Source organism: Leptopilina boulardi, unplaced genomic scaffold (assembly GCF_019393585.1).
Source record: "Leptopilina boulardi isolate dan_hultmark-lab unplaced genomic scaffold, ZJU_Lbou_2.1 LbouV2_384, whole genome shotgun sequence".
In the NCBI taxonomy this organism is placed as follows: Eukaryota; Metazoa; Arthropoda; class Insecta; order Hymenoptera; family Figitidae; genus Leptopilina; species Leptopilina boulardi.
In genome coordinates, this window is record NW_026137956.1 from 278,181 (window position 1) to 289,767 (window position 11,587).

The following is an 11,587-nucleotide window of genomic DNA, read 5'->3' on the forward strand; positions in this document are numbered from 1 at the left end:
CATTTTTTTCAAACTGGGTAGAACCCAACCACAGACCTATTTTGATGAGGGAAAAATATATAGTATAAATATAGTATAAAAAATAATATAGGGTCAGCCCGGGTAAATCCGAACGCTAATTATTTCAGCTTAATTAAAATTTAAAAAAATAAGTTAAACATGAGAATTTTTACCTCAGATCCTCTTCAAGAAATTCTAAGTATTATCCTATTTTTCGTTTGTTAATTAGCAACAGCATAAACAAAGATAACGAGTATTGCAAAAAAGATTGAAAATCAAAGATGACACTCTTTGAATATTTTGTCTCGTATTTGAAGAAAAAGAAGCTAAAAATTCATTTTATTATTTATAATTGTTTGTTATGAATACTAGAACAGAAACTATTTTTCATTTTTGCCTTCTGTAAAATTTTATTAATAATATCAGACCGTTCGTATTTACCCCGGAAAATTGGAAAACCGGGGTAAATCCGAACGGTATTTTTAATAATTTTTTCTTATATCAGAGCCACACAAAATTGTTTTTATTTGATTACACTATTATTTTAACATTATAAAAGTACATAAAAAAAAGTTTTTCTTTCTATATGTATCCTCGTTAGCAATTAATAAGCAGAAACTTAATCTCTGTTCTCTCGAAAGAGTGTTCCACTTTTTTTGCCAAATGGTTTGTTGAAAAAAGTTCTTCAGGATCTTAATAAAATTTGGTATTCTAGGGTTTTTGGGGTCGCTGATTACCAACTTCAAGTCAGTTTTTTAAAATTCAAAATGGCGGATCCAATATGGCGGACGAGAATTAAAAAATTCATTGGATTCGCTCGAAAATTGTTACTCGGGGGATTTCAGGGTCGCTGATTACGAATTTGGAGTTAGCAAATTTGATCATTTTTAAAAATAAGTTTTAGGAAAGTCCGCCATTTTTAATTTAAAAAATTTGACTTTTATTTTTGTATTTACATTCAATCACTCCAAAATACTTTCTGTACCAAGTTTTGCAAAAATCCGTTATGATTTGATAAAGTTATTGAAGGTTTTAATTGTGTAATGCATTTTAATTTTTAATCTGTTTGATTTTTGTATTTATATATGATGCATTATTACATAATAGGTTTATTATCATATTTTTTTTGAGTTTTTATATAAGTTTAACAATTGCAATACTTTAAATTTATTTTCCCTAAGATTTTTCTGAAATACAGTGGCGTTCGTATTTACCCCGGTATTTTAGGAAAGTTGCAAAGTATCGAGGTAAATACGAACGCTAAGTTTCCTGCGATTGTAATTTATCAAAAATTTTTGCTACCCCATAAAATTGTTCTATGGAAGTAAAGTAACAACTTCATGCACCAGAATACCGGAAGTATTGTCTTTTAAAAGAAAAAACTTATGTTATTGTTGAAACTCACTAAAAGCGTTCGGATTTACCCCAGCTGACCCTACTAAGAAAAATGTTTTGTCAGAGCAACCAAAATTTAGTTGGGCCGATAAAAAAATTTTGTTGGGTATTTAAGCAACCAAACTATTTGTTTGAATCAACCAAAAAATTTGGTTGAGTGTTTTTTGTTGGCCTTGGCATAACAAAAACATTTGGTTAGCTCAACCAAATTTTTTTGTTAGGTCAACAAAAATGTTTGGTTGATCAAACCAAAAGTTTTCTTTTTTTGTAAAATTAAAAATTTTTTTCTACCTTATTTCTATTCATTTTATCTTGTTTATTTATTTTATTATTTATTTATTATCAATTTAACGTTTTATTTATATTTAACCAATTGAAATATTTGTAGACTTTGAAAAATCTCATCTCCACCTGGGATTGAACCTCTGTTTTTAAACTGCTAGTCGGGAACACTTGACCACTGGACTACCCATTTTTTTGAGAGATATAAACTAATTGATCTCTTAAGGTTCACGTTTGTCATGTTTAGAGGTATAGAAACTCTAGTTTAGAGGGAAATTAACTGGCAAAGTGATAATAATAATCATAAGGTTTCAAATTATTTAAAAAAAATATATATTTTTTTTTTTATTTTATTTTTTATCATATAACTTTAACATAACTTTAAAAATAACGAATATAAAAACAAATAAACAAACAAAAGCAGTTCATGTGATTAATTTGTTGTTTTATCTATACACTTAAAATAATTACAACCGGTTAGATGCTATAAAAACATGTTGTTAGCTACAAAATGTATTTAGTTTCAAAATTAAAATTAAACTTTACGACAATGTTGAAAGTATTTTGTACATTTTTTGCATTAATTGCTGTTTCAAATGTAAGTTTTATATAGATAGTACTGCAAAAAGAAAAAATTATTTTGGATTTTTAAAAATTTGATAAATTTAAAAAAAAGAATAAAAACATATAAAATTAATTACATTCTTCATTTTAGGCTGCTTTTCCTCGAAAAATCTCTTTTAGTTCAGGACATTTATTTCAAGGAAGAAATGCCACTGGTGTAATGGTAAAAAACAATAATGGCCAACAAGAAATTATATGGGAAAAAAATCAAGATAATTTGAAAGTGAGTTAAGAAGGCAAATTTTGTTTTTATAATTTATTGCTATAAAAGAAATACCTAATTTATCAAATAAATAAATATAATTAAAAAAAATAACTAATAACTATTATTTTTTATTATTACAATAAATAAAATAATATATTTGCTCACAGAAAAAAATTAAATATTCAAAAACTTGTACACGCAGAAAAAAGTTGGACTCATATTTATTGCATCTCAAAATGAATTCATGTTAAATGACATAGAACATAGAATATCAAATTGAGTATAAATTTTGTACTCAATTTGATATTAGGTTTTTTCTGTGTATTTTTAGGTTTATTTCTCAAAGATTTACGAAGTAACAGGAAAAGTGGAAACATTGGAATTTGAAAATATATGTGATAAAACAAAAAAAGGATCTATAAAAGAGTCTGTTAAAAAGTTTACTCTAAATAAACTTGGAAAAGCTAATAAATGTCCAATAAGAAAGGTAAAAAATAAAAATAATTTTTAAGAAAATTAAAATTTACATTATGTCAATATTTTTCAAACTTTTTTCAAACATAGAATTATGTTCCATTATGAAAAATTGTAAAAAAAATAATAATTTTTGGCTAAGCTGAAAAAATCAAAAAATACACTGAGAGAAAAAATTGGCTGGGGTTACCATTTTTAGTTAATCTAACTAATTACTTTCTTGGAATAACTATTTAATTAGTTACCTAACTAACTAACTGCTTAATCTGACTAATTAAATCGTAACAGTAACTAATACAAATTACTAAAAATAGTCTTACTAACGAAATGGTAATCGCAACCAATTGCAATTTTTGAGTTTATGTTAGGTTTTTAAATTATAAATTTGAAAAAAAAAATTTTTTTTGTTTTCAGGGTACAGTCAAAATTAGGTACCCAATTAGTTTTTCATTTGAAGAAGAAGTAAAAGGTAATCATTGTGGACCATTAATTGGAATAATACATATTGTAAAAAATAAGCAAGAAAATTCTACAACAACTCCTTTACTTATTACATTTTTGTTTAGAGGATTTATAACCGGTGATGATTGTTAAAATCATATATAATATTCAGGAGAATGTTACATAATAATATAATAAAATATTAACAAATGTAACACATTACTTTAAAAAACTAAAATTTGATTTTATTTACAGAAAATTCTTTCTAAATTGTCAAAAAAAATTTAATATTTTTTTTTCCATAAAAGCAAATTTAAATCATGTTCCGATTATTGTAAAAAAAAAATTATAAAGAATCCATTTTTGCAAAATTCGTCATTTCTTTTTTATTATTAATATTAGTAAGTATACTTACGTCAAACTTTTGTGAACGCATTTATGATAAGAAATATTCAGTGTTTCGCTTATCAGTTATTGTTATTATTTTTGGATTAATGAAAAGTTATTATTATTATAATTTCTTTAAATTTTAGAACAAGCCTAATGAGGCTTATATTTTTTGAAAATTAACTTTTAAATATATATTATAAAAAATAATAAAAATAAACTTTATATAAATTATTTATTTTTCATTATACATATTTACTAGCTAAAAAATGTGTATATGTGTATATTTAATATATATATATATATATATATATATATATATATAAAATCTTAAAAAACAAATACCAATTGAACCTAAATTGCAGTAGACTAAGAATCATCAATTTTATTCCATTTTTTTGAATAGAATGTTTTCCTGGAAAATGAAAAAATTCCTTACCAATTTAAATAAACTTAATCAGCATGTCTGTATGTTTTTTTACCTTGAAACAACACAAAATACCTTCAAAAAAATCTACCAATTGAACCTAAATTGCAGTAGACTAAGAATCATCAATTTTATTCCATTTTTTTGAATAGAATGTTTTCCTGGAAAATGAAAAAATTCCTTACCAATTTAAATAAACTTAATCAGCATGTCTGTATGTTTTTTTACCTTGAAACAACACAAAATACCTTAAAAAACCTACCAATTGAACCTAAATTGCAGTAGACTAAGAATCATCAATTTTATTTCATTTTTTTGAATAGAATGTTTTCCTGGAAAATGAAAAAATTCCTTACCAATTTAAATAAAAATAATCAGCATGTCTCTTTGCTTTTTTTACCTTGAAACAACACAAAATACCTTAAAAAAACCTACCAATTGAACCTAAATTGCAGCAGACTAAGAATCATCAATTTTATTCCATTTTTTTGAATAGAATGTTTTCCTGGAAAATGAAAAAATTCCTTACCAATTCAAATAAAATTAATCAGCATGTCTCTATGTTTTGTTTACCTTGAAACAACACAAAATACCTTCAAAAAAACCTACCAATTGAACCTAAATTGCAGTAGACTAAGAATCATCAATTTTATTCCATTTTTTTGAATAGACTGTTTTCCTGGAAAATGAAAAAATTCCTTACCAATTTAAATAAACTTAATCAGCATGTCTGTATGTTTTTTTTACCTTGAAACAACACAAAATACCTTAAAGAAACCTATTAATTGAACCTAAATTGCAGCAGACTAAGAATCATCAATTTTATTCCATTTTTTTGAATAGAATGTTTTCCTGGAAAATGAAAAAATTCCTTACCAATTTAAATAAAATTAATCAGCATGTCTCTATGTTTTGTTTACCTTGAAACAACACAAAATACCTTCAAAAAAATCTACCAATTGAACATAAATTGCAGCAGACTAAGAATCATCAATTTCATTCCATTTTTTTGAATAGAACGTTTTCCTGGAAAATGAAAAAATTCCTTACCAATTTAAATAAACTTAATCAGCATGTCTGTATGTTTTTTTTACCTTGAAGCGACACAAAATACCTTAAAAAAACCTACCAATTGAACCTGAATTGCAGTAGAATCAATTTTATTCCATTTTTTTGAATAGAATGTTTTCCTGGAAAATGAAAAAATTCCTTACCAATTTAAATAAAATTAATCAGCATGTCTCTACGTTTTGTTTACCTTGAAACAACACAAAATACCTTAACGAAACCTATTAATTGAACCTAAACTGCAGTAGACTAAGAATCATCAATTTTATTCCATTTTTTTGAATAGACTGTTTTCCTGGAAAATGAAAAAATTCCTTACCAATTTAAATAAACTTAATCAGCATGTCTGTATGTTTTTTTTACCTTGCAACAACACAAAATACCTTAAAGAAACCTATTAATTGAACCTAAATTGCAGCAGACTAAGAATCATCAATTTTATTCCATTTTTTTGAATAGAATGTTTTCCTGGAAAATGAAAAAATTCCTTACCAATTTAAATAAAAATAATCAGCATGTCTCTTTGCTTTTTTTACCTTGAAACAACACAAAATACCTTAAAAAAACCTACCAATTGAACCTAAATTGCAGCAGACTAAGAATCATCAATTTTATTCCATTTTTTTGAATAGAATGTTTTCCTGGAAAATGAAAAAATTCCTTACCAATTCAAATAAAATTAATCAGCATGTCTCTATGTTTTGTTTACCTTGAAACAACACAAAATACCTTCAAAAAAACCTACCAATTGAACCTAAATTGCAGTAGACTAAGAATCATCAATTTTATTCCATTTTTTTGAATAGACTGTTTTCCTGGAAAATGAAAAAATTCCCTACCAATTTAAATAAACTTAATCAGCATGTCTCTACGTTTTGTTTACCTCGAAACAACACAAAATACCTTAAAAAAACCTACCAATTGAACCTAAATTGCAGTAGACTAAGAATCATCAATTTTATTTCATTTTTTTGAATAGAATGTTTTCCTGGAAAATTAAAAAATTTCTTATCAATTCAGATAAAATTAATCAGCATATCTGTATGTTTTTTTTACCTTGAAGCGACAAAAAAAACCTTAAAAAAAAACCTACCAATTGAACCTAAATTGCAGTAGACTAAGAATCATCAATTTTATTCCATTTTTTTGAATAGACTGTTTTCCTGGAAAATGAAAAAATTCCCTACCAATTTAAATAAACTTAATCAGCATGTCTGTATGTTTTTTTTACCTTGAAACAACACAAAATACCTTAAAGAAACCTATTAATTGAACCTAAATTGCAGCAGACTAAGAATCATCAATTTTATTCCATTTTTTTGAATAGAATGTTTTCCTGGAAAATGAAAAAATTCCTTACCAATTTAAATAAACTTAATCAGCATGTCTGTATGTTTTTTTTACCTTGAAACAACACAAAATACCTTAAAAAAACCTACCAATTGAACCTAAATTGCAGCAGACTAAGAATCATCAATTTTATTCCATTTTTTTGAATAGAATGTTTTCCTGGAAAATGAAAAAATTCCTTACCAATTCAAATAAAATTAATCAGCATGTCTCTATGTTTTGTTTACCTTGAAACAACACAAAATACCTTCAAAAAAACCTACCAATTGAACCTAAATTGCAGTAGACTAAGAATCATCAATTTTATTCCATTTTTTTGAATAGACTGTTTTCCTGGAAAATGAAAAAATTCCTTACCAATTTAAATAAACTTAATCAGCATGTCTGTATGTTTTTTTTACCTTGAAACAACACAAAATACCTTAAAGAAACCTATTAATTGAACCTAAATTGCAGCAGACTAAGAATCATCAATTTTATTCCATTTTTTTGAATAGAATGTTTTCCTGGAAAATGAAAAAATTCCTTACCAATTTAAATAAAATTAATCAGCATGTCTCTATGTTTTGTTTACCTTGAAACAACACAAAATACCTTCAAAAAAATCTACCAATTGAACATAAATTGCAGCAGACTAAGAATCATCAATTTCATTCCATTTTTTTGAATAGAACGTTTTCCTGGAAAATGAAAAAATTCCTTACCAATTTAAATAAACTTAATCAGCATGTCTGTATGTTTTTTTTACCTTGAAGCGACACAAAATACCTTAAAAAAACCTACCAATTGAACCTGAATTGCAGTAGAATCAATTTTATTCCATTTTTTTGAATAGAATGTTTTCCTGGAAAATGAAAAAATTCCTTACCAATTTAAATAAAATTAATCAGCATGTCTCTACGTTTTGTTTACCTTGAAACAACACAAAATACCTTAACGAAACCTATTAATTGAACCTAAACTGCAGTAGACTAAGAATCATCAATTTTATTCCATTTTTTTGAATAGACTGTTTTCCTGGAAAATGAAAAAATTCCTTACCAATTTAAATAAACTTAATCAGCATGTCTGTATGTTTTTTTTACCTTGCAACAACACAAAATACCTTAAAGAAACCTATTAATTGAACCTAAATTGCAGCAGACTAAGAATCATCAATTTTATTCCATTTTTTTGAATAGAATGTTTTCCTGGAAAATGAAAAAATTCCTTACCAATTTAAATAAAAATAATCAGCATGTCTCTTTGCTTTTTTTACCTTGAAACAACACAAAATACCTTAAAAAAACCTACCAATTGAACCTAAATTGCAGCAGACTAAGAATCATCAATTTTATTCCATTTTTTTGAATAGAATGTTTTCCTGGAAAATGAAAAAATTCCTTACCAATTCAAATAAAATTAATCAGCATGTCTCTATGTTTTGTTTACCTTGAAACAACACAAAATACCTTCAAAAAAACCTACCAATTGAACCTAAATTGCAGTAGACTAAGAATCATCAATTTTATTCCATTTTTTTGAATAGACTGTTTTCCTGGAAAATGAAAAAATTCCCTACCAATTTAAATAAACTTAATCAGCATGTCTCTACGTTTTGTTTACCTCGAAACAACACAAAATACCTTAAAAAAACCTACCAATTGAACCTAAATTGCAGTAGACTAAGAATCATCAATTTTATTTCATTTTTTTGAATAGAATGTTTTCCTGGAAAATTAAAAAATTTCTTATCAATTCAGATAAAATTAATCAGCATATCTGTATGTTTTTTTTACCTTGAAGCGACAAAAAAAACCTTAAAAAAAAACCTACCAATTGAACCTAAATTGCAGTAGACTAAGAATCATCAATTTTATTCCATTTTTTTGAATAGACTGTTTTCCTGGAAAATGAAAAAATTCCCTACCAATTTAAATAAACTTAATCAGCATGTCTGTATGTTTTTTTTACCTTGAAACAACACAAAATACCTTAAAGAAACCTATTAATTGAACCTAAATTGCAGCAGACTAAGAATCATCAATTTTATTCCATTTTTTTGAATAGAATGTTTTCCTGGAAAATGAAAAAATTCCTTACCAATTTAAATAAACTTAATCAGCATGTCTGTATGTTTTTTTTACCTTGAAACAACACAAAATACCTTAAAAAAACCTACCAATTGAACCTAAATTGCAGTAGACTAAGAATCATCAATTTTATTCCATTTTTTTGAATAGAATGTTTTCCTGGAAAATGAAAAAATTCCTTACCAATTTAAATAAAAATAATCAGCATGTCTCTTTGCTTTTTTTACCTTGAAACAACACAAAATACCTTAAAAAAACCTACCAATTGAACCTAAATTGCAGCAGACTAAGAATCATCAATTTTATTCCATTTTTTTGAATAGAATGTTTTCCTGGAAAATGAAAAAATTCCTTACCAATTCAAATAAAATTAATCAGCATGTCTCTATGTTTTGTTTACCTTGAAACAACACAAAATACCTTCAAAAAAACCTACCAATTGAACCTAAATTGCAGTAGACTAAGAATCATCAATTTTATTCCATTTTTTTGAATAGACTGTTTTCCTGGAAAATGAAAAAATTCCTTACCAATTTAAATAAAATTAATCAGCAAGTCTCTACGTTTTGTTTACCTTGAAACAACACAAAATACCTTAAAAAAACCTACCAATTGAACCTAAATTGCAGTAGATTAAGAATCATCAATTTTATTCCATTTTTTTGAATAGAATGTTTTCCTGGAAAATGAAAAAATTCCTTACCAATTTAAATAAACTTAATCAGCATGTCTGTATGTTTTTTTACCTTGAAACAACACAAAATACCTTAAAAAAACCTACCAATTGAACCTAAATTGCAGTAGACTAAGAATCATCAATTTTATTTCATTTTTTTGAATAGAATGTTTTCCTGGAAAATGAAAAAATTCCTTACCAATTCAAATAAAATTAATCAGCATGTCTCTATGTTTTGTTTACCTTGAAACAACACAAAATACCTTCAAAAAAACCTACCAATTGAACCTAAATTGCAGTAGACTAAGAATCATCAATTTTATTCCATTTTTTTGAATAGACTGTTTTCCTGGAAAATGAAAAAATTCCCTACCAATTTAAATAAACTTAATCAGCATGTCTGTATGTTTTTTTTACCTTGAAACAACACAAAATACCTTAAAGAAACCTATTAATTGAACCTAAATTGCAGCAGACTAAGAATCATCAATTTTATTCCATTTTTTTGAATAGAATGTTTTCCTGGAAAATGAAAAAATTCCTTACCAATTTAAATAAAATTAATCAGCATGTCTGTATGTTTTTTTTACCTTGAAACAACACAAAATACCTTAAAGAAACCTATTAATTGAACCTAAATTGCAGCAGACTAAGAATCATCAATTTTATTCCATTTTTTTGAATAGAATGTTTTCCTGGAAAATGAAAAAATTCCTTACCAATTTAAATAAACTTAATCAGCATGTCTGTATGTTTTTTTTACCTTGAAACAACACAAAATACCTTAAAAAAACCTACCAATTGAACCTAAATTGCAGTAGACTAAGAATCATCAATTTTATTCCATTTTTTTGAATAGAATGTTTTCCTGGAAAATGAAAAAATTCCTTACCAATTTAAATAAAAATAATCAGCATGTCTCTTTGCTTTTTTTACCTTGAAACAACACAAAATACCTTAAAAAAACCTACCAATTGAACCTAAATTGCAGCAGACTAAGAATCATCAATTTTATTCCATTTTTTTGAATAGAATGTTTTCCTGGAAAATGAAAAAATTCCTTACCAATTCAAATAAAATTAATCAGCATGTCTCTATGTTTTGTTTACCTTGAAACAACACAAAATACCTTCAAAAAAACCTACCAATTGAACCTAAATTGCAGTAGACTAAGAATCATCAATTTTATTCCATTTTTTTGAATAGACTGTTTTCCTGGAAAATGAAAAAATTCCTTACCAATTTAAATAAAATTAATCAGCATGTCTCTACGTTTTGTTTACCTTGAAACAACACAAAATACCTTAAAAAAACCTACCAATTGAACCTAAATTGCAGTAGATTAAGAATCATCAATTTTATTCCATTTTTTTGAATAGAATGTTTTCCTGGAAAATGAAAAAATTCCTTACCAATTTAAATAAACTTAATCAGCATGTCTGTATGTTTTTTTACCTTGAAACAACACAAAATACCTTAAAAAAACCTACCAATTGAACCTAAATTGCAGTAGACTAAGAATCATCAATTTTATTTCATTTTTTTGAATAGAATGTTTTCCTGGAAAATGAAAAAATTCCTTACCAATTCAAATAAAATTAATCAGCATGTCTCTATGTTTTGTTTACCTTGAAACAACACAAAATACCTTCAAAAAAACCTACCAATTGAACCTAAATTGCAGTAGACTAAGAATCATCAATTTTATTCCATTTTTTTGAATAGAATGTTTTCCTGGAAAATGAAAAAATTCCTTACCAATTTAAATAAAATTAATCAGCATGTCTCTATTTTTTGTTTACCTTGAAACAACGCAAAATACCTTCAAAAAAATCTACCAATTGAACCTAAATTGCAGTAGACTAAGAATCATCAATTTTATTCCATTTTTTTGAATAGAATGTTTTCCTGGAAAATGAAAAAATTCCTTATCAATTCAAATAAAATTAATCAGCATGTCTGTATGTTTTTTTTACCTTGAAACAACACAAAAAACCTTAAAAAACCTACCAATTGAACCTAAATTGCAGTAGAATCAATTTTATTCCATTTTTTTGAATAGAATGTTTTCCTGGAAAATGAAAAAATTCCTTACCAATTTAAATAAACTTAATCAGCATGTCTGTATGTTTTTTTTACCTTGAAACAACACAAAATACCTTAAAAAAACCTACCAATTGAACCTA

The 11,587-nt window shown here is 25.7% G+C and overlaps 1 protein-coding gene across 1 annotated transcript; it reads left to right on the forward strand.

Moving 5' to 3' along the window:
• The first annotated feature begins 2,110 nt into the window (after positions 1-2,110).
• Positions 2,111-3,792, forward strand: LOC127288365 (uncharacterized). Its single transcript, XM_051315769.1, has 4 exons — positions 2,111-2,275; positions 2,393-2,524; positions 2,838-2,993; positions 3,395-3,792. The coding sequence occupies exons 1-4, from the start codon at positions 2,189-2,191 to the stop codon at positions 3,572-3,574; spliced, it is 555 nt and encodes a 184-aa protein (XP_051171726.1). The 5' UTR covers positions 2,111-2,188; the 3' UTR covers positions 3,575-3,792.
• Positions 3,793-11,587: the final 7,795 nt, after the last annotated feature.